At 41.9% G+C, this 24,245-nt stretch overlaps 2 protein-coding genes across 2 annotated transcripts in view; one reads left to right on the top strand and one right to left on the bottom strand.

The window, feature by feature from the left end:
* LOC308670448 (uncharacterized protein) overlaps positions 1-6,377 on the bottom strand; it is a gene marked incomplete at its 5' end in the record, with an annotated part of 97,100 nt that extends 90,723 nt beyond the window's left edge. Inside the window, 3 exons of the mRNA XM_081331950.1 lie at positions 4,342-4,490; positions 5,933-6,122; positions 6,212-6,377. Coding sequence (XP_081188076.1) covers positions 4,342-4,490; positions 5,933-6,122; positions 6,212-6,377 — 505 coding nt within the window. The remainder of the gene's footprint in view (positions 1-4,341; positions 4,491-5,932; positions 6,123-6,211) is intronic.
* A 14,753-nt stretch (positions 6,378-21,130) lies between these two features.
* Positions 21,131-23,907, top strand: LOC308670267 (WW domain-binding protein 2-like). Its single transcript, XM_081331686.1, has one exon. It carries the CDS (start codon positions 21,203-21,205, stop codon positions 21,986-21,988), a length of 786 nt encoding a protein of 261 aa, XP_081187812.1. The 5' UTR covers positions 21,131-21,202; the 3' UTR covers positions 21,989-23,907.
* Positions 23,908-24,245: the final 338 nt, after the last annotated feature.

Below are 24,245 nucleotides of genomic sequence, written 5' to 3'. Positions count from 1 at the left end.
AAACTTATCATCTATACAATATCTTTTAACACAATGGATATCCACACAACTGACCACTCAACTCAATGTAGCACAACCCAAGTTGTAAAAAAGATAAATTACATCAAAAATATCTCAGAAACCACCAACAGAATATTACAACTACGTGGCATCCGCATAGCATAGTAATCAACTAAAGTCCTCCAAAACATCCTAAGTAAAGCAAAAGATCCAGCAGCCTCAGAAGAAAAAACAGGTGTCATCTGTAACATACAATATACAGTAATGACTGCAACAGGCACTACGTAGGATAAACAGGCAGAAGACTAGCAGAACGAATCCATGAACACTAACTAGCAGTCAGAAGACATGAGTAAAACTCCTTAATTTCACAACACATGGACAGACTTAACTATAGTTTTAATTGGGAAATTGTGACCATTCTAGACCAAGCCAAGTCCAAAAAATGCTAAATAATTTCTGGAAGCTTGACACTAACAAATCGACCATCAGTACACATATAGACATAAACAACATATACATACCATTCAAGGGACAATTGACAAGCCAAAAAGACAACAAAAAGACCAATGTTCCACCAGCATTCAACACCCAAATGAGCAGAGATTAACACCAAGATTAACACCAGATCAAAAATCAAGAAGTAAACAATATCCCAATCGAGGACTTGCCAAACAAGCTAATAGTAAACAACCTAACCAAATACTGTAACTACAAATATCACTCCCACCTACATTAACAGGGCAAGCCACATATATATTGAGAGCAAACCTACTCCCTACCAGTACTGATGATGTTATCTAGTCTGGGTAATGAAACATCTGCAAGAAAACAACCAAGCGGAAAGAGTACCCACCTCTCTTTTCAACCCTGGTTACAAATATTCTTCTGCTCTATCAGTACCTTTTCTAAAAGCAGCAAGAACAGAACAAGCAGGCTATCCAGATTATAAACTAAACATTTAAATAAATTATTACAAATTTGACCTGTAGAGACTGTTACTCCTTTTTTCGAATCCCTTCCTGACTTGTTGAGCAATTCCTGCACTTCTCTATCTATTTTTCTATTTAGCACAAAGCCTGTAAGGGATAATAAAAATTCAGAATGTAAACATGCATCAGCTTATAAAGTACTACCATATTTTCCGGCGTATAAGATGACCCGGCGTATAAGACGACCCCTGACTTTTGAGAAGATGTTCAAGATTTTTCGTCTTATACGCTGGAAAATACTTACATGCCAGTTGCCAAGTGTCCGACACAAGCCCGATTCAGATTCAGCCCCATCTGATGCAAATGGTGCAAAGCCACGTGCTCTTCCAGGCCAGACTCTGCAAACAGCACGCCAGAAGCCGCAACCACCGCGGGAACTCTGAGTCCCCGCCTTTCGGCAGCCTGCACAGCCAAGCGCGATTCGGCTTTGAGATAGTATTTGCAGACGGAGCAGCCGCCACATCTGGAGCCAAGCCCCGCCCCAGAGACGGTTGGCCAGGCGGGCCCGAAAGACGTGCTAGAGAGCCAGGCTTGGGGCGGCCATGCCGAGGCCGGCTGGCGAGGGCCGCTGCATGGTCTGCGGGCAAGAGGGGCACCAAGTACCGCTGTTCCACCCCCGCCATCCCTGCACGCCACAGACGCAGGCCCACCTCGACTCATCGTGAGCCTGCCTTCCGCGCGTCGGCTGCTTCTTCTGACCGTCCGACGCCGCGTCCGTCCCTCCAGCGATCGCCGGCCTGCCTCGGAGGCAGGGGAGGCTCGCGAAGAGGCTTCTCCCTCCCGTCCGAACCCCGGTGGCGACGGCGACAGCGGCAGCTCAGCTCCAAGCCGTTCCGTCCCCTCCCCCGATCCGATGAGTGATTGACACACCAACGTCTGGCAGCTGGCCAGCACGCGCACGCGCAAGACAACTCTGCCAGGTCTTGCCCGGTGCCAGCGGGCTCCGCGGCGTCCTTGACCGGGACCAGACCCATCCGGGCTGCAGTGCCTAGACGCGGTGTGGGCTGGGAAGTTTGGTGGCGACATGCTGGCTGGGAGGCGGCTTCGGAGCGCGTTGCCGGGGACTGCAGATCAGAGAGGTGAATAGTATTTTCCGGCGTATAAGACGACCCCCAACTTTTGAGACCATTTTCATGGGTTAAAAAGTCGTCTTATATGCCGGAAAATACGGTAATTGTAGCAATCACATTAAAAAAGAATAATACATTTAAATTTTCTATCCAGTGGTATTTTCCCCTTGTTCTTTGAAAATTAAGAACTATAACAAATAGATCTCCAAATCCAGTCTTACATGGAATATCATTATTTGTTTGACTTTTGATTCAAACTAATTTTTTGAATCAAATTTGATTCAACACATTTTTATGCCCAAACTGGCTACCTACAGATATTCAGAATTGCCATAGAAAATAAAAAATTTCTGTGAATTCCTAGACTTATTACAAATATGTAAACCATACATTTTTTGGTTTCTAATATTTGCAATAGAGATATGTAAAAAGCAAAACAGTTTTATTCTGTGTATAGTCCACCTGGAACATTCTATAGAAATATTTCAAACTGTTTCCTTCCAATCCCCCCCCTCCAATTTTGATTTTTAAAATTCAAGGAAAAATTTATGACGTCTCTTGCTCCCTCATTTTTTTCTTCCTTGAATCAGCAAAAAAGTACTATTTTGTATATTCAGCCATTCAGTCCCTACAAAAACAGGCCACCAAATATTAAAAACAACAACAATAATAATCAGTCAATTGTAAAAGGCAGCTTTACTTGGAATAGCTTATATCTTTTGACAATCAAACAACATCTCCCTATCCCACATCCCTGAGAAGCATTCAATAGGTGGATAAAAATGCCATATCCAGTTTAAACATCTGACTGACTGTGAAATGAACCATAATAATCCCTAACAACAAAAGTAATAATTACACTTCTTGTTTGCAAACCTTGTCTATAAAACTGAATCCATAGCTGGGAGCATACTGATTCAAAAATTCAACTCACATAAATAGATTTTAGAATTTTCAACTTAAAATTCAAAGAATACTTTATCAATGATTCTCAGCCAATTTTTGTATTTAGCAGCCTCCCTATAAAAGAAAGCTCACAGACCATACAGTATATATACATTTCAAGACATTTAATTTTCTCTTAGCAAAACATTAAAAACAGCAACAATTCCAGACCAAGTAGATAGCAGACTTTTTCTAAATCCAGCCAACTGATTGCGGAGAGTAGGCCAACTCAACATCAAATCAAGCTTTCTTGTCTATGCCCATTCCTCAGGATAGATGAGGAGTAGCAACTTTATCAACAATAAAATGTTTGTTAGGGGAATAGCCTTGAAAAGGAAGAAATGGGCATTCAACTCCTAAGAACAAGCTGAGAAACTGATTATGGGGACATTAGTCTTGAAAAATACCACGGCTCCATCAAGAAATGAAGAAAAAATAAACAGCAGGATGTCAGTACATTAGCTATCCTAGGTAATATCCTGTTTCTCAGAAGACTGACTAGAATACAAATGTGACAAATCACCATTAGTAGGTCTGACCAAAAGTGGTTATTGGCTTCCCCCCAAAAGGAGCAAATCTATCTTTGTTTGCCTTGCTGGTAGAATTTCTCAGTATTATTTAAGCTATTTCCTTGACAAAATTCCTCAAGTGGAGACTGGCATCCCTGTTGCCAAGGAAAATCCATGGCTGGAATTGGACTCCAGTTGCTACTGGTTGACATTCCACCCTCTTTTTCCTGGCTGTGACCTGTTACTTCTCCTATGCCAAGACTAGCATGCAACCAGCAAGTTTATTCACAATAGATATATCAGTGCTGATGATGCTTCCCTTAGAAGCATACAAGCTCTTAATACATATGTGCTTCAATTAGAATGTGCATTATGCTAACTTTACATTACTCTGCCAAAATTTAACCTTCATTAAAATCCTCTCCTGAGTATTTTCCAGTTTTCTAAGAAAATAGCTTGCTCAATATGATTTCCTTGGTGTTCATAAGGTTTAGCTTAGATTCCAAAACTGCTTTGGACATGAAGGAAATGCATCTGTTTGCTTTGCTATGTCATACACCAGCAACTCCGTTCAATCAGTTGCTTAAATAACAAGCCACTAGAATTTCACTATAGTGTGGCAACTTCCATGGAATTTACTTTTGGGACAGCGTAAATTCAACCTGCTTCTTATCCTTGTCACCTTTCTGTTGGGTTGGAAATATTCTGCAAACCTATAGCACAAAAGAAACATTTTTACAAACAACAGCAATAATGTCTACTTCCATTTGGGAAGAGCTAGAGTTGTACTAATTGACCAGCCATTTGTACTATATAAAACTGTACCTTCTTTATTTTTAGCAGGAGCACCAAGTGTAATACCAGTATCTCCATCTTTTTCTGGACTGCTTAATATAGACAAAACTTTTTGACCATCAAATGAGCCATCTTGTCTATTTTTGTAGCTGGAATATTTAGCAACATACTGCTTAAGGCTATGAGGAAAAAATATTTTATTCAATATTGAGATGATACTTTAATAAAGCAAAATTAATCTCAACCTGGAAGAACAGTGTCAACTAAAAAGCAATAACTTAGTTGTTTGCCTGCTACTTTAACACCCTACTAATATATTATCTAATCCTAATCCAGTTTTACGGTTTTTATTTTATATAGGATAGCTTTGTTTCTTGGTTATGTGACAATGGAAAGACAAAAGTTTCAGCTTACATGGAATCATCACTAATCATAGCATAATCTTTTGCTGACCATCCACAACAGCATTAAAGTGACTTATGACAGCTGTCACACAAACATTGCAATATCACCGTGATCAGGTGATCAACATTCAGACATTTGGTAACTGACTTATATTTACGATAGTTGCAGTCTCCAGGGGTCATGTGATCAGCTTCTGCAACCTTCTGATAAAGTCAGTGGGAAGCCAGATTCACTTAACAACTGTGTTACTAACTTAACAACTGCAGCGGTTCACTTAATACATGTGGCAAGAAAGATCGTAAAATGGGGCAAAATTCACTTAACAATTGTTTCACTTATAGCAACAGAAATTTTGGACTCAATTGTGATCATAACTCAAGGAATACCTATACAGGAACTAGCTGCAGAGTTCAACATATAAAAAAGTGATATATGAAAAATGATACTTCAACAGTAGAGTTAACAGGAAGTATGACATTCTATTAGCGATATATTATAAGATAGGCATTTGAAGGTACAGTATTAGGCATAATATGCTTCTAGTTACAGGTAGTACTCGACTTATGGCCACAACTAAGATAAAATTTATGTTGCTAAGCGAGACATTTGTTAAGTGAGTTTTGCCCCATTTTACTACCTTTCTTGCCACAGTTAAGTGAATTACTGCAGTTAATAACAGTTGTTAAGTGAATCTGGTTTCCCCGTTGATTTTGGTTGTCAGAAGGTCTCAAAAGGTGATCTAATGATCCCAGGACACTGCAACCATCATAAATATGAGTCGGTTGCCAAGCATCTGAATTTTGATCACGTGATTATTGGGGTGCTGCAACAGTTGTAAGTGTGAAAAATGGTCATGTCATTTTTTTTCACTGACATAAATTGAATGGTCACTAAATGAACTGTTGTAAGTCAAGGACTACCTCTACAGTGCGTCCTAATTACAGAGTGTCTGGTATAAGTGGGAAAAGAAACTAAATTATTTCCAGGAGCCTATTCCCATGTATGGTTTATACCAGAACTGAAAACTTCAGCATTTTACACATTGCAAGCTTCCAACCATGGGATGGTATTTGTTTGGGCCTCACTGGGGGAAATGCCACCCTCGGAACCCCGTGGAGGGAGAGGGTGCTCCAAGTAGTCAGGGATGGGCGAAGAGGAGAAGTGGTGTTCGCGTGAACACGAGGCCAGAATCTAGCCCTGGCCTGCTCCTTCCCACCTGCCAGCTTTATCCTGTTCGTTGAGGTCGTGTTTCTGCAGGAGGTGTCGAGTTCCCCGAGGTCTCCTTCGGCCGCCGCTCGGTGCAGTTGCGACGGAGATTCTTGCTCCTTCTTCTTCTTCCTCCCCACTCCCAGGATTTTCTTCAGCGTCTTCATCCTCCTGATCGAGGAGGTGGAAGGAGAGGAAGACTTGGGACTCACGACGTGCGTCGCGGCAGTTGCCGCCACCAAGTCACTCCTCCTGCGCTCGGGAGCTCGCTGGGGAGTAGCAGCCGTGCCTGATGCAGCCAAAGTCAGCCGCGCTCTCCAGCCGGGCGACGACGGTTGAAACGGGGCGTCCCACGCAAGCAGTCGCGGGCATCGATTCGACGACGTCAGAGCATGGAAAGAGCAGACGGCAAGCTGGAGCTCGGTAGCCAAGGCAACGGCTTCCCGGGGCGGCATTGCGCATGCGTGCTCAAACATATTTGCTTGCTTGGCGGGACTATGTTGCTTAAGAAGGCGCAGGCGCAGTCTTCCGTCATTTCTGCTTCCTGGAATTTCATTTTCCGGGAAAGTTGGCGGCGGCGGAGGTCTGAAAAACAGATGAAATTTGGTGAAAGTAATTATGGCAGTTGTAAAGTCAGCAAGAAACTACTAGGCCGTGAAACTAGTGAAGAGAATTTAAAATAGATTGCGCCCGAGAGTTTGGCCCGTGGCGTTCTTGTCCTCGAGCTTATTTACATGCAGCTCAGAAAACTATAAGCTTGTAGAGATCAGTGCCAAAAGTTTATTTCTCAGAGCCCGATTGTCCGTGGGGAGAGTTGCAGCATAGCATTCAATGTTCTATCAATCGCTTTTATCCAAATCCAGTTTTGCAAGTACTGTATAAAACTAACATTTTTCCTTAATAATTTTTGAATTAATAATCAAATTAGCATCATAAAGTTTGCAAATTTGAATTGTTCTCCAAAACGAATAGTCCAATTCTCCAAAACATACCTTTGTTTACTTTGCTTTTGGAAGGTTCTTCCTACCCTTTCTAACCTAAAAACATTACATATATTGTTAAATTTGATAGAAAATACCATCCCTAACTACTAACATAAAAAGTAAATAAAAATTTAAACTTTTATTTTAAACTGGTTTGGCTTGGGTACTGCTGCCTTCAACTCTGAAATAAAGATATAAAAACTATGCTAGTGTAGTAGAGCCAGATTAGTGCAGAGGTTAAGGTTAACTTTAATATGACAGACTATTTCTCCTTTAAAAGACAAATACACATTTCTTCCATTCCTAATGGTAGCAATTTCAGAGAGAACCACTTTATCCCACTCTATATCTCAACTCTAAAATATTCACATTTATAAAGTAATCATGGCATCTGAATATAAATAAAAACTAAAGTTTAATATATAAAAAAGAGTTTAATATATAAAAAAGAGGAACTAGGCCATTTTTAAAGAGAAACTCTTTTTTATATATTAAACTTTAGTTTTTATTTATATTCAGATGCCATGATTACTTTATAAATGTGAATATTTTAGAGTTGAGATATAGAGTGGGATAAAGTGGTTCTCTCTGAAATTGCTACCATTAGGAATGGAAGAAATGTGTATTTGTCTTTTAAAGGAGAAATAGTCTGTCATATTAAAGTTAACCTTAACCTCTGCACTAATCTGGCTCTACTACACTAGCATAGTTTTTATATCTTTATTTCAGAGTTGAAGGCAGCAGTACCCAAGCCAAACCAGTTTAAAATAAAAGTTTAAATTTTTATTTACTTTTTATGTTAGTAGTTAGGGATGGTATTTTCTATCAAATTTAACAATATATGTAATGTTTTTAGGTTAGAAAGGGTAGGAAGAACCTTCCAAAAGCAAAGTAAACAAAGGTATGTTTTGGAGAATTGGACTATTCGTTTTGGAGAACAATTCAAATTTGCAAACTTTATGATGCTAATTTGATTATTAATTCAAAAATTATTAAGGAAAAATGTTAGTTTTATATAGTACTTGCAAAACTGGATTTGGATAAAAGCGATTGATAGAACATTGAATGCTATGCTGCAACTCTCCCCACGGACAATCGGGCTCTGAGAAATAAACTTTTGGCACTGATCTCTACAAGCTTATAGTTTTCTGAGCTGCATGTAAATAAGCTCGAGGACAAGAACGCCACGGGCCAAACTCTCGGGCGCAATCTATTTTAAATTCTCTTCACTAGTTTCACGGCCTAGTAGTTTCTTGCTGACTTTACAACTGCCATAATTACTTTCACCAAATTTCATCTGTTTTTCAGACCTCCGCCGCCGCCAACTTTCCCGGAAAATGAAATTCCAGGAAGCAGAAATGACGGAAGACTGCGCCTGCGCCTTCTTAAGCAACATAGTCCCGCCAAGCAAGCAAATATGTTTGAGCACGCATGCGCAATGCCGCCCCGGGAAGCCGTTGCCTTGGCTACCGAGCTCCAGCTTGCCGTCTGCTCTTTCCATGCTCTGACGTCGTCGAATCGATGCCCGCGACTGCTTGCGTGGGACGCCCCGTTTCAACCGTCGTCGCCCGGCTGGAGAGCGTGGCTGACTTTGGCTGCATCAGGCACGGCTGCTACTCCCCAGCGAGCTCCCGAGCGCAGGAGGAGTGACTTGGTGGCGGCAACTGCCGCGACGCACGTCGTGAGTCCCAAGTCTTCCTCTCCTTCCACCTCCTCGATCAGGAGGATGAAGACGCTGAAGAAAATCCTGGGAGTGGGGAGGAAGAAGAAGAAGGAGCAAGAATCTCCGTCGCAACTGCACCGAGCGGCGGCCGAAGGAGACCTCGGGGAACTCCGACACCTCCTGCAGAAACACGACCTCAACGAACAGGATAAAGCTGGCAGGTGGGAAGGAGCAGGCCAGGGCTAGATTCTGGCCTCATGTTCACGCGAACACCACTTCTCCTCTTCGCCCATCCCTGACTACTTGGAGCACCCTCTCCCTCCATGGGGTTCCGAGGGTGGCATTTCCCCCAGTGAGGCCCAAACAAATACCATCCCATGGTTGGAAGCTTGCAATGTGTAAAATGCTGAAGTTTTCAGTTCTGGTATAATCCATACATGGGAATAGGCTCCTGGAAATAATTTAGTTTCTTTTCCCACTTATACCAGACACTCTTTAATTAGGACGCACTGTAGAGGTAGTCCTTGACTTACAACAGTTCATTTAGTGACCATTCAATTTATGTCAGTGAAAAAAAATGACATGACCATTTTTCACACAACTGTTGCAGCACCCCAATAATCACGTGATCAAAATTCAGATGCTTGGCAACCGACTCATATTTATGATGGTTGCAGTGTCCTGGGATCATTAGATCACCTTTTGAGACCTTCTGACAACCAAAATCAACGGGGAAACCAGATTCACTTAACAACTGTTATTAACTGCAGTAATTCACTTAACTGTGGCAAGAAAGGTAGTAAAATGGGGCAAAACTCACTTAACAAATGTCTCGCTTAGCAACATAAATTTTGTCTTAGTTGTGGCCATAAGTCGAGTACTACCTGTAACTAGAAGCATATTATGCCTAATACTGTACCTTCAAATGCCTATCTTATAATATATCGCTAATAGAATGTCATACTTCCTGTTAACTCTACTGTTGAAGTATCATTTTTCATATATCACTTTTTTATATGTTGAACTCTGCAGCTAGTTCCTGTATAGGTATTCCTTGAGTTATGATCACAATTGAGTCCAAAATTTCTGTTGCTATAAGTGAAACAATTGTTAAGTGAATTTTGCCCCATTTTACGATCTTTCTTGCCACATGTATTAAGTGAACCGCTGCAGTTGTTAAGTTAGTAACACAGTTGTTAAGTGAATCTGGCTTCCCACTGACTTTATCAGAAGGTTGCAGAAGCTGATCACATGACCCCTGGAGACTGCAACCATCGTAAATATAAGTCAGTTACCAAATGTCTGAATGTTGATCACCTGATCACGGTGATATTGCAATGGTTGTGTGACAGCTGTCATAAGTCACTTTAATGCTGTTGTATCTTTGAACTGTCACTAAATGAACTGTTGTAAATCAAGGACTACCTGTATTATGCAAATAATGTCACAGTGAAAGCTATATGGTGGAAAGACTGGCAATGCGGGTGCCTTAGACTCCTGAAAACAGCTCAGTGTGTAAGCTTGGATAGGGAGCTTTGTAGATGTTTAAGTTTTAAAAAGCATACCTTAATTAAAAGAATATTTGAATAAACCATTGCTATAATGGAAATTTCCTCTTTTCCTCTTTCTCTACCTATTACATTAATATCTATTACTCATTGGGAAGTAGTGTAATAAACTGTCATCATTTGTTAATTTTAATTAGATTGTATGATCAAAATATTTGTATTTGAAATCAAGCAAATGATACTCACTTCTGCTGTACTTTAGGCTTTATTCTTTCTTGCAAAGTATAATTTATTTCTTCAAGTGGGAAGAACTAATTAACCAAGTCTGCGATTTATATGTTGTAGAGCTTACCATGGGTATATTCCAGTTCATCATATGTTGAATGAATGAACCTTTATTGTCAAAGTACAACCATGTATACATTGAGATTAGCTGAGCCTCCCTTCGTGCTCCCACCCCCCAACTCACAGTGACAACAAACCTCCATCTTATTACACCATGTGAACTAATTGCACCACACACCGGCCTCGCAAGTCAATTCTGCATAAAGTTTATAAAAATTATTTCCCATTCAAAAGCCTAACAGCCCATGGATAAAAGCTGTTTTTCAGCCTGTTGGTGCGGCTGGCTATATTCCTATATGTCCTACCCGATGGTAGGAGAGTAAAGAGATACCAACCAGGGTGTGAGTTGTCCCTGAGAATTTTCCTCACTCTTCCAAGGCAGCGAGCCCTGGCGATGTCATCCAGTGGTGTCGGGACAGCCCACAATGTCTTGTGCTGTGCTCACCACTCTCTGTAATATTTTCCAGTCCACGGCTGTCAGACCAGCATACCAAAGCACAATACCATACGAGAGGACGCTCTCTATAGTAGACCGGTAAAAGAGAGTCATTAGCCGTTGTTCTACCCTGTTCTTCCGCAAGACCCTGAGAAAGTGAAGCCTCTGTTGGGCCTTTCTAGCCACCTGGGTTGTATTAACTTTCCAAGTCAGATCTTCGCAGGGGTAGACTCCCAGAAATTTAAAGGAGGAAACTCTCTCCACACAGTCCTCCCCGATGTAAAGTGGGGCAGGTTCCTCCTTTTTTCTCCGGAAGTCTAGCACTATCTCTTTTGTCTTGCCGATGTTTAGTCTTGTCATCTCTTGTTTGACCACGTCCAGCTTTCCTTGATTCATGGATCTTACATTCCAGGTTCCTATGGAGAAAGAATCTTTACAGCATCGGACTTTCCTTTCACCACCAGACATATCCACAGCTCAGCGTCCTTTCGGCTTTGGCCCAGTCGCTTCATTCTTTCTGGCGCTACTAGTACTAGCCCTCTGCTCTTCCCCAGTAGCATATTGGACCTGAGGGGCTCATCTTCCAGCGTCATATCGTTTTGCCTTTTGGTACTGTCCATAGGGTTTTCATGGCAAGATACTGGAGTGGGTTGCCATTTCCTTCTCCAGTGGATCACGTTTTGTCAGAACTCTCTGCTATGACCTGTCCGTCTTGGGTGGCCCTGCACGGCATAGCTCATAGCTTCATTGAATTACGCAAGCCCCTTCGCCACGACAAGGCAGTAATCCATGAAGGGGATTCCTCCCCTAGTATTTTATTTATTAGGTATTTGTCATCTTGTTTTATTATGTGTTTTTGAGGACAGATTATATATATCAGCATTAGGTTTTCTCAAATGATGAAATACTTGTTTACACTTAGATGGGGCACTAGCCCCATTGATATTCCATGTAATGAATTTACTTTCCATCTTTAAGTGAAACATCAGGTTCCTGTATGGACACCTCAGTCATCTCTTCTTCAATGTCTTCTTCAACGGTCTGCTTCCAAAGACTTATCCATCTCCATCTCGTCACCTAGTTTTGAAATTAATTTATGTCTGCTCAGAAACTGCTTGGCTTTATCTGTGGAGTTCAGTTGAAATCTTAGTTCACAGTATGTGTCACCCCCTCAAGCTTATCCCAATGAAAGGGAATTTTTCTCATCTTCAGAATATCTGTAAGGAATAAATAGGCTTTCCTTTTTCTCAAAATTCTTATGGGAATTTCCTTCAAAATAATTGTATCTACATTTTCCATTTATAATTTTGCTTTGAAATGACAGTTCAGAACATGGTCTCTTGTTGTTTTTCTTACAAAGTGGACCAAAACATTCCTTGGCAATTTTCTCATAGCAAATCTCGAATTCAATCGATACACCTTGTCTATATCCAGATCGAGAATTTTTTCATCACAATTAATTAACGCAACCAAAGCTTTAATCATCCTTGCTCTGATATCCTCTCCAGGTTGTTCAGGAATTGCTCTGAATCTTAATTGAAATTCTTTAGCATGGATTTCCAGGACAATTTTCTCATTTACTTCAGTTTCCAGAAGAATATCTTTTTTTCCAACTTTATGTTCTAAAAATTCAGCCCTGACCATCACCTGCTGGATGTCTCCTCTCAAACCTTGTATCTCATCACCAAGTTCCTTTACCAAAGTTTCCATTTTTAATTCAAGCTTAGATCCCATCGCCTGTATAGCTTCATGTGTTTTGGCTGTATATTCATCCAGAAAAGATCTAAAAGATTCTACATCTCCCAGTTCATGTTCTTTTGCGGGTGGCCATCTCTTCAAACTATAATTAATTTAGGTTTTAGTCTAAATCAGGGCTTTACACGTACCACTGGTGGTACGCTGGCACCTGGCAGGTGGTAAACGACCATCGTAGAGTAGCAGGGGAGGGGAATGAGCTGAACCGGCGGCAGCACCACACAAGTGTGAGCAAGAGATGGCTGGAGCTGCAGGGCTGTCAGGGCTCAGCGGAAGCACCAGGATCAGCGCCGCTTTCCAGCTGATCGGCACTTCTTTGGGGCTGTCCAATTTAAAGGAGGAGACATATATGAATATTACATGTTCTGGGGGTACCTATTTTTATCTGAAGACAAGGTGATGGAGACAATATCACTCTGATTGATCAGGGAAGAGAAAGAACTCTCTTTTTAAAAATAATATTTAAGCTGCAACTGTATTCCTTAATTCTGTTCACTTCTGTACTATAATTGTATATTATCATTTTTTAAATCAATTCTGGTATTAATTATATTGCACCTTGGTTTTGTGAATCAGTCTGACAATCTCTGTTACAGATATTTACCAATAAATATTAGGAATGAGGCAGAGATTGTGGTGGAGAGTTTAGAGGGATAAAGTTGGCTTATTTAAAAAAAACTAGTGAAAATTTATTCAAAAGTCTATTTGTAGACTTTTTAGTACTTGTGACAGTGGAGATACAACATCTTACTGATCTTCATTTTGTAGTTAATCAAACTATACATTCCATAGTTTTGGGAAGTACTTGATAAGAATACCGAGAACTCACGATTTATCTGTCTTACCAAAGCATTGCTAAAAATCAAATCTAAATTGACCTACTATGCTTTTCACTTAAAAGCTTTAAAAATATGAGTATAGTTGATGGCAACATTTTGCAAGCTTGTTTTATCCTACCTTATTTTTTTCCACTCACAGATTTGGCTGGATATCTGAAAATAAGTATAAAAACTATATTAAGATTTTAATGTATTTTTATCCTGAAATTCTGAAAATGTAGGTCTGCTAATCCTACCTAGACCATCCATTCTGAATCTAATGAGCTTAACAGGGCAGCAGAAGTGCAGCCTAGAGATCTATGAATTTCTATGGATCTTCCCACTATCAAGCAGACTTCCAGCATGATTCCTTTAAGAAACAGTTTGGTCAGTTTTGGAATAATAATAATAATAATAATAATAATAATAATAATAATAATAATAATAATAATAATTATTTAATTTGTATACCGCCCTTCTCCCGAAGGACTCAGGGCGGTGAACAGGGCAGTACATAATAAAAAACAAGATACAAAAATTAAAAAGTGATTAAACAACTATGCCCGTAGTAATTAATACATATTAAAAGTTAAAACTAATTATAAAAATTAGTGGCTGAGTGGCTGTACATCCCGTCATCCCGGGACACTCAAAATGTTCCATCTCTTTCTATGGGGGGTGAGGTTTTACCCCCCGTGGATAGGGCTCGCAACATGGGAGCCCTCCTAGATTCACGGCTTACTCTAGAAGATCATATAGTAGCCGTGACTAGGGGGGCTTTCGCTCAGGTTCGCCTGGTGCGTCAGTTGCGGCCCTATCTGGACCGGGATGCCCTGTGTACGGTCACTCATGCGCTCGTGACCTCTCGTCTGGACTACTGCAATGCTCTTTACATGAGGCTTCCCTTGAAGACCACTCGGAGGCTCCAACTGGTACAGAATGCGGCCACGAGAGTTGTCTTGGGAGTTTCCCGGTACTCCCATGTTACACCTTTTCTCCGCGAGCTGCATTGCTTACTAGTTGTCTTCCGGGTGAGGTTCAAGGTCTTGGTGATGGTTTTTAAGTCCTTACATGGCATGGGTCCGGAATACCTCGGAGACCACCTGCTGCCGGCGTCGACTCCCCTCCGCCCTGTGCGTTCCCACAGAGAGGGCCTCCTCAGGGTGCCCCCGGTCAGAGAATGCCGGCTGGTGGCCCCCAGGGGGAGGGCCTTCTCTGTGGGCGCCTTGGCTTTATGGAACCAACTGCCGGTCGAGCTCCGGATGGCACCAGATCTCCGCTCCTTCCGGCGCGGGTTAAAGACCCATCTATTCGAACAAGCTGGCCTGGCCTGATGGGGGCATTCTAGGGTTTTTTAAATGTTTTTTATACCTTGATTGTTTTAATTCGGGCAATAATTTAATCCTTTTTTAACTTTTGTATTTTCTATTTATATGCCCTGTTCACCGCCCTGAGTCCTTCGGGAGAAGGGCGGTATAAAAATTTAATAAACTTAAACTTAAACCTTCCAACTGTTTTTCTATATATACACGCCCATGTGCCCAAATATAAATATAAATGAAGAAGAATATGTGTAGCTCAAGGTTGAACTGTGGGGTCCTTGGTGCTCTCTGAGCTTGGTGGTTTTCTTGCAGATGTTTCATTACCCAAACTAGGTTACATCATCAGTGACTGATGATGATAAGTGATGATGTTATCTAGTTTGGGTATGTATGCTCTATCTATCTATCTATCTGGGAGTTGAAGTCCACAAGTCATCAAAGGGCCAACTTTGAAGACCCCTGGTCTATCATGTCCTCTGTGGAAGTTTATTTTTAAGGATTTATTGTGTTCAGATTCTATTTCTCCAACAAGAATTCTGGGACAGGGTAGTTGACTTGTCCCTCCAGTCACCACAACAGAGATGAAGTTTATTGAGTACAGCTGGCTCAAAGCAGCTGAGCTTCTGTTGCTCATTAGCAATTTAAAGATGGGTCTTCAGATTAAACTCACACGTTATTAAGCTTTCCCCCCCCAATATTTATTCAAGTAGAACAAGCTCCTGTCACAAATCCTCCAATCTGGAGGAACAAGTCTCCAGCTTTCCTCACCCAAACAGAACTACCCATTATTCCAGATTATAGCCCAGAATGATTAATTTGCTAAATCAGTGCTAATGCTTACAACAAACTTGCAGTTATCTTAAGAGTCTCAAGAGAAGGGTATTTTTCACATAATTGTCTGAGTTTGTTCTAAGGACTTGTTCTCTCCGCCAAGGTCCCCAGTTATGCTTCCTCAAAGACTCGGGATCTGGATATGAACGTCGTCAGCCCTGAATCTCACCTTCAAAACCTCCAAGTTGCCTTCTTTTGCAGGAGCCACACCGCCTCTGACTGGGTAGCCCATCCGAATAGGAAGGGGCACAGCAGAAGGTTTAAAAGATGCTGCGGTTGGATAGACACTTGTCCAGTCCTGGTCAGGCTCCATCTTCTCAGACCTTTGAGTGTTGCCCTGAGGGAAGTTGCGGGAGAAAAAACTCAGTATAAGGCACCAATTCAAATATCTGCCTCCCCTACTTGCATATGGCTCAACCGTGATTCTTTTTACTTGTACTTTGAATGCTGTCTTCTCTTTTCCAGAGGATGATTTGAACTACAACAATTTAATTTTGTGATCAAGAATAGAATAGAATATAGAATGACTGTAGAATAGATAATAGATTGTAGAATAGAATAAATAGAATAGAATAGAAAATAGATTGTAGAATAGATTAGATTGCAGGCTGGAATGAATGGAATGGAATAGAAATATAGAATAGAGCTGGAAGGGACCTTGCAGGTCATCTAGTCCAGCCCCCTGCTCGAATTAGTGCACATTCTTTACATTTGCTGTATACTCTTTTTAATAACATTATTTGCTGCTCTGAGCATCCTGCATTAAATTATGCATATTTCCCATATATGCATTTTTCACACCACCCATCAATTATCCTTTGGCTCCCCCACCACCTAACCAGGCCACTTTTTAAAGCCAGCGGGGGGGGGGGTGACCGAGGACCAGAACAGCCTGCCCCGCCCCTTTGCGACGTGAGGACACCCTCCCTCCGCCGGGGCGCAGCGGCTTACGTAGGTAGATCAGCTCCTTCTGGGCTCTCTGTTCAGCCGGGCTCTCTTTCGGGCCGCCCCTCCTCTGCGCCTGCGCCGACTCTGAAAGACAAAGAGAGGATGGGGCAAACTGGGCTCCCTCCCGCGACACCTGGGGGGGAAGCTGGGAGCTCGCTCGCTCGTCTCCCGGCCTACCTCCTCCAAGAGTCGCGTATCCGGCAGGGCTCGCTTGCCGCCGCCACAGCGCCGGGCATCTCCGCCAGGCCAGCGCCATCTTTGCCCGGCGCAGCGGGTGATGACGTAATCGCGGCGCCCGCGCAGGGAGATGGCCTCGGCTTGCCGGCGCTGGCGGGCGGGGTAAGCCCGTGGCGTCACCTACTACGCCTGCGCAGGGGCCTCGACGGGGGAAGGGTAGTGTCCTCTGCAGGAATTGTGGGAATTGCAGTCCACGTGCCATACAGCGGCCTAGGTAGAGCAGCGCTCGCTCTTGCCGTAGTTCAGTGGCCGCTGCGGGCATCGCACCCGAAGGAGAGCGAGGAGGGGGTGGCCAGCAGGCAGATGCCCATGAGGGCAGCCGAGATTTCCTGCCCGGAGATCAATCAATCAGAATAGAACTGGAAGGGACCTTGGAGGTCTTCTAGTCCAGCCCCATGCTCAAGCAGGAGACCCTACCTAGACCATTTCAATCAATCAATCAGAATAGAGCTGGAAGGGACCTTAGAGGTCTTCTAGTCCAGCCCCCTGCTCAAGCAGGAGACCCTAGATCAGGGGTAGGCCACCTTGGCTCTTTTATGACTCGTGGACTTCAATTCTGGGAGCTGAAGTCCACGAGTCATAAAAGAGCCAAGGTGGCCTACCCCTGCTCTAGACCATTTCAATCAATCAGAATAGAGCTGGAAGGGACCTTAGAGGTCTTCTAGTCCAGCCCCCTGCTCAAGCAGGAGACCCTGTGCCATTTCAGACGAGTGGCTATCCATAAAATATTCATAAACCACTCTTTTATGAATATTTATGAATGAATACATTCAGGTTACAAATTATTTGTAAAATATTCATTTTATGAATATTTTCATAACCAAATCACTCTTTTATGAATTGATTGAAAAAAATCACAAAAGAGCGGTTTCAAAGCAGGATTGCAATGAGAGCAGAGCAAAGAGCCACGCGTGGAATTGCCAGGTCCTTATTTAAGGGAGCAGAAGGTACCTGGACGGTCAGAGGTGACTTTGCTTTAATCCAAAGGTGTGTATTTTGCAAGATGGGTGACCTTAAATAACCTTGGAAAGTAATGCAGCCTAGCCCACCTCACTGAATATTTTGTATGTACAGTTCAAGCCTTGAGCTCAACTGGCTGAATTACCTTTTCATTTTGAAATCCCATTTAGGTTTGGGAAAGAGAAGAGGCCCACCGTTTCTCCTAACTTCAGCTATGTCCTGTTCCGTCTCTCGTAACACACTTCGACTGCTGCTGCTGTTGCTGCTGCAACCAGCACGGCGAAGATTGGAGGCAGCTCGCAAAAGCTCTGCAAATCCTCTGCAGAGACACAACTCTACCGTGCAGAAGCGGAGTGCAGCAGTCTCGGCTGTTGTCTTCCTTTCTCGCAGCAGTGCTGAATACAGCCTGGTTTAGAATCGAGTGGGCGACCTGGAAAAGGCAGGCAGACTTCTGGATGGGCGCCCTGCGAGCCGGACGGAAGGTTGAAAAAAGAGAATGTCTCCATCTCCTCTTCTGAAAACAGCAAGGATTTATTTATTTATTTATTTATTTTTATTATTTATTTATTTATTTTAATCCCATTTATATCCCGCCCTTCTCCGAAGACTCAGGGCGGCTTACAATCTAAGAGGCAAAAATCAATGTGCTTAGCACATTCAGGTCCAAAGAGACCTTCCTTTTCCAAATATTTATGAGGAAATGAAGAAAAACGGTACGTTGTGTTTCCGTGAAACAGGTACAAAATAGGATGTGCGTTCACGCCTGCACAGGCATCACACTATCCCATTTGGGATAAGCAAGGATGCAAAGTGTTGGAAGAGAAGCCGGGATAAGCCCAACCTTGCTCTCCACCACCGATTCTGGTGTTAGATTGGAGGGATCCATAACATTGATCTGAAGATTTTCTTTCTTTTTCTTTTCTTTTCTTTTCTTTTCTTTTCTTTTCTTTTCTTTTCTTTTCTTTTCTTTTCTTTTCTTTTCTTTTCTTTTCTTTCCCACATGTATTATTTTTACAAGTAACCCAAGGTGACTTAATATATCCAGCACACCTTTCTCCACCTGTTTTCCCCATAACAACAGCCCTGTGAGGTGGGTTGGGCTGAGGGAGAGAACAGAGTAGAGTAGAGTAGAGTAGAGTAGAGTAGAGTAGAATAGAATAGAATAGAATAATAGAATAGAATAGAATAGAATAGAATAGAATAGAATAGAAAAATAGAACAGAACAGAATAGAATAATAGAAAATAGAATAGAATGGAATGGAATGGAATTGAATAGAAGAATGGAACGGAACATAAAAGAACAGAACAGAAAGAATAAAATATATGGAATGGGATTGAATAGAATAGAATAGAATAGAATAGAATAGAATAGAATAGAATAGAATAGAATAGAATGGGACCTTGGAGGTCATCTAGTCCAGGGGTCCCCAACCCCTGGTCCCTGGACCAGCACCGGTCTGCAGCATGTCAGCAAGTGGGCTGCACAAATAAGCACAGCTCCATCCTCGGGATGCAGGCAGTATTCAGAACCACACCCCCTCCGGTCCACAGAAAAACCTTCCTCCGTGGTGCCCAAAGGGTTGGGGAGCCCTGTTCTAGTCCAACCCCCTTCTCGGGCAGGAAACCCTAAACTGTTTCAGACAAATGATTGTCCAATTTGACTGGGATAGTACAGGGCTCCTGCCTTGAGCAGGGGGTTGGACTAGAAGATCTCCAGCGACCCTTCCAGTCACGTTTTTTTTTATATTCTACAAACAAGAGGGGACTTAGGAATCCTCATGCTTGTAACCTTTGTCTTCTCCGTAGGACAAAAAAGAATTTGCATTTTCAAGATCAATTTGATTTTACCACTTACAAATTCCCTTTGTTCTAACATCATAAGCAGTGCAGCATGTAACCAACTATTTCATCAGTCGTGCTTTGAAAATCCAAAACACCACCATTTCCACGGTCAATTAAATTCTAACCGTTAAAATCTTAGGAAGGCAATTCCATTTAGCGTTTCAGTTTTAAGCAGATGTGGTTGAGCAGGTTTGAAATGGAAAGTTATGCTTCGCTGCCTAAAACCCTCCAGGTCCCAGAGGGTGTCCCACAGGCCAGAAAACAAATATCCTTGGAAACACAGAGTTGCCAACATTTTAGGAAAGAAAATACTCAGATTTTTTTTTTTTAGTTTTCTACCCTAGGGCAGAGAGAAAGGGAAAGGAATCAGAAAGTATGTTGCGAGCAAAGATGCACATGTGACAAAAATATTCCCACTTACGCTTGTAAATTTGTGCTCTTATTCTCAGCGCAAAGGCTCCAAGACAGACGTTTCCCTCGTTGTGAGTGGTTGCTGGAGTTCAGGCACAAAACTTGCCGAAGTTCTGCCAAAGTTTCAATAGCTCACTTAATTCTCAGCGCTTTTCCAGATGGGATCAGCCAGGCTTGGCAGGCGCCACATCAGTCTTCAGGGGAGCTAAGGAGATGGTATCAAGTCCACTTGCTCTGAACGTGCTGGGTCAAAAGAGGCGCTAGCAGGAACTCAGAGATAAAAACCCATTTGGCTGGACCGGTGCCCAGTAGGTGTTGAGCCAAGCAAAATCCAGCAAGAGAAAGAACGGAGGGGACTCTCGGCCGGAGGACCCAGCCAGAAGCTCTGCATCTTGTCTTGGGTGAGACCAGAGGGGGCAGAGAGAAAATAGCAACGTGCAACAGGAGAAGGTATTCCTGGTTCCCAGGTGGTTGATATCTGAGGGGTGAATTTGCGGAAGCCTTTCCTGTGGGAAAATCCACTGCTCGTAAAACAATGTTGATGAAAGTTGGTTTTGGAATAAAGGGAGCCTGGTTGCACCCTTATAAATTCATCCTCCGGAAGACATCAATTTTAATTCAGGGATAAACAATAACTGCTCTTGTGCTCTTCCCTGCTGTGGAAATCTTGACTTACACACGGGGCTGGGTGGGCGCCCTGAGAATGCGTGACAAAAAAGGGTAAGTGGAGTTGCAAGGGGGAAGAATGCGAAACTTCTAAAAATATTTCTGCTTAATGCAGAACAACATCTGGACGTTGGCGTGTTTTGACAAGGGATTCCCCAGTTTGAAATGTTGTCTTGAAATCGTCCCGTTCCATTTAGGAAAGGAGAGATTGTGAAATTTCATTCAAAATGATTCACTCTGGGCAAGATTGGATAGATCGTAGTGGCGGCACCAGTTTTAGTTGTGTTTTGAGATAAACCGTATATTTTGTCATTATACTACAGTTAAATATTAATCGATGGGAATATTTAAGGCAAAATAATTTCCCAAAGAAAGAGAGAAAAAAATATTCCTTATGGCTTTGGGGACAGCTGAATAACACTGGGGAAGATGTTTGATATCAAAGTTTTTACCAGTCTGGCAGAACTTGCGTAGAGCCGCTTTATTAACGGCTAGATTCTGAGCATCTCAGTCCAGCGGGTGCCAGGTAAAAAGTCAGCAGTTGCTTACCGGCCATGGCGCTGAACAGGAACCATTCGGAGGGAGGCGGCGTCATTGTCAATAACAGCGAAAGCATCTTGATGAATTACGAGCACATCGAAATGACATTCCATGATATGGAACATACGCCAGAGGCATTTAAAGGGACCAAGAAAGGCAGTGTCTTCATGACTCCGTATCGAGTTATTTTTGTATCTAAGGGAAAAGATGCAATGCAGTCTTTCATGATGCCCTTTTATTTAATGAAAGAATGTGAAATTAAGCAACCCGTGTTTGGAGCAAATTATATCAAAGGCGTCATAAAAGCAGAGGCAGGAGGTGGTTGGGAAGGATCCACAACGTTCAAAATGACATTCTCAGCTGGAGGTGCCATTGAGTTTGGACAGCGTATGTTGCAAGTAGCATCTCAAGCTTCAAGAGGGGAAGTTCCCAATGGAGCCTGTGGTTACTCATACATGCCGAATGGGGGCTATACCTTCCCACCATTTGCTACCAATGGGATGTATCCTCCTCCTCCTTCAGGATACCCTTATCCACCACCACCACTTGAATTGTATCCTGGTCCACCAATGGATGGTGCTATGGGATACATGCAGCTTCCTCCTCCTCCCTATCCTGGGCCTGTGGAACCACCTGCTGCTGGACCAGATCTTCCCACCACTCCGGCAGCTGACGCTAAGGCTGCAGAAGCTGCTGCCAGTGCATATTACAACCCAGGGAACCCTCATAATGTCTACATGCCCATGGACCAGCCTTCTCCACCTCCTTACTTTCCTCCAGAGGACAAGAAAACCCAGTAGAAAAACATCATCACATGTTGCATCTTTTATTGCCATATGGCTAAATATTGATTAGGGATATGACAATATTGTCTCCCCCCCAGTACATGTATCTGTCATGGACCAAAATGATAGATATATGTGCCAGTAGGAAAGTGTTTCTAACATTTTTCTGGATTGGTAATGCTCAGACACTAAATATTTTGTTCTCCTCTGTATGATATAACAAAGAATTCTTTTCCCCATCCCACATTTTAATTGTCCCAGAGAACATTCTTTCTCGAAGAAAGACTACTTCAGCTGAAACTCATCAACAACTATTGAATTTGGTAGATGTTGATATTTTAGGTGCTGCCCAGCTCATTCACCGTGAAGCTTCAGAAGAACATTATCTCTGTGATCTTTTGATTGGTTCTTCGTTGCATGAACCCTGCCATCCTATGATTAAGGAAGTTCACTGATCTTCTGACAAATTTAACGGCATGTATTAGACATTTGATTCTACTTGGACAATGGAATTTTCTGCCATTTCTTCTACAAGGTGCATGGCACAAACACTTCACACTACGGACAGTCTTGTCTATCCCTTTAATACCTTGGCTCTTTCAGTTTTACAGTGACAAAGTGGTGGCTGTGTAGTTTTAGCCAGGAAAGCATCTTTACCTCTATAGTTGAACAGGGTAGTTGATTTGACCAAATGGCTGATCATCCTAGTAGTAGGCGATATGGTTTCTAAGAAAGAAGATAGTCATATATAAGCCTATTTATGTGTTTAATTATTGCCTAGATATTATTCCTTTTATTTTGAGTGTATTGCAGCTTGAAGAAACAGATTTTTTTATTGTTTTCAGCCATCACTCACTATGTGTGGTGAACATCAGATTATCTCTCAGTTCAATAACTCTGCTTTAACTTGACAAATTCAAAGGCTTTGCTAAAAAAAGAAAGGTCAAAGATCAAAGGGTTTGTGCATTTTCTCTTTCCTCAAGTACAATTCTTATCGCAAAATATCATACACAAATCACAATAAAGCAAAATTCTTTTCTGGAAACAAAATGGGGTGGGGGAGGTAAGAGGTAGGATTTTAGGAATTTTCTATGGCAGTAGGTCTAGATGTATGGCTTCCGAACATTCTGGAAATTTACCAGAACACTTGAAATCCTAGTGCTGGCATCCCCTCATCTGTCTGAATCATGAGAATCTACTCTTAATTCTTTAACATTGAATCTGATTTAATGCTGAAATGAAATAGATGCAAAACTATTCAAAACTACTGTCCTTGATAATAAAAAATACTTGAAATTGCCATTTCCAGTACTACTTTGGACCTTCTTTCACTGTTGGCTTCAGTCCAAGTTCTATGTAGTGCTTGAAACAACACCGGTTATTTCCAACTCTGCTCTCTCCCGCTTGACAGTAGATACAAATTGCTTCCTGACTTTTGCTACAGATTGTCCCGGGGCAAAACACAGCATCTGGTAAAGAGAGCACAGCCGAATAGGATGGTCTTTCTGCATGCTTCTGCAATGCTTAGTTTTTGCTTCCCTGACTTAGCACAAATATTTTGCTATTACTAAAATTTGTGAACAAGCAAACTTATTTATGACCCATTTGCATTACTCTGAACACGGCTACATGTCTGTAGACTTGAGAAACAGCCATCTCAGTTTAGGTTGGAAGTATTGCAGCATAAAAATTCAGATGCTTTTTCAGCAAAAGTGTTCCAGCGCTCTTTCCGCTAGAAACTGAAACACCGTTTAACTGATAACTAGGTTTGCAGACTGACTATAGCCTATTATAGGTTTCTTTGGTACAGTATGGTTTTTGCAAATGGTTTCTAACTGACCTATAATATACTTAAAAAGCCATGCATTTTCCCCCTAGATTTGCTATTTAAATGAAAGTGATGTAACAAAATTGTTATATTAAAAATCAGTATGTATTTTTTTTTTAAAAAAAGTTTTTACCAGTCTGTGAAGGATTAATAGGTCATATTGAATCGGTGGATGTGGGGAAATATTTCCTATCCTAATTGAATTGGATATCGAAAAATCCCACTAAGAAAATGACTTGCAAGTCATCAGAAACTGCTGTCAAATCATAGCATATCAAGGATGACGATCCTTTTATAAACTGAGAGAAAAAGTCTATATCTTTGCACTAATTAAAACAGGGGGCACATGGCCAGAATTATCTTATATATTTTCAGGTATGCCTAGTTACATTTATATAAATATTTCAAATATTAGATACTTTTAAATTAAATTGCAAACTAAAT

This window comes from Vipera berus (genome assembly GCF_964194415.1).
Source record: "Vipera berus genome assembly, chromosome: 6".
Lineage (NCBI taxonomy): Eukaryota > Metazoa > Chordata > Lepidosauria > Squamata > Viperidae > Vipera > Vipera berus.
The sequence above is the reverse complement of the archived record's forward strand: the minus strand, read 5'-3'. Positions and strand labels throughout refer to the sequence as shown.

Bases quoted from the DNA above. Each gene is read 5' to 3' on its own strand.
- LOC308670267 (XM_081331686.1), top strand. From the start codon at position 21,203: ATGGCGCTGAACAGGAACCATTCGGAGGGAGGCGGCGTCATTGTCAAT.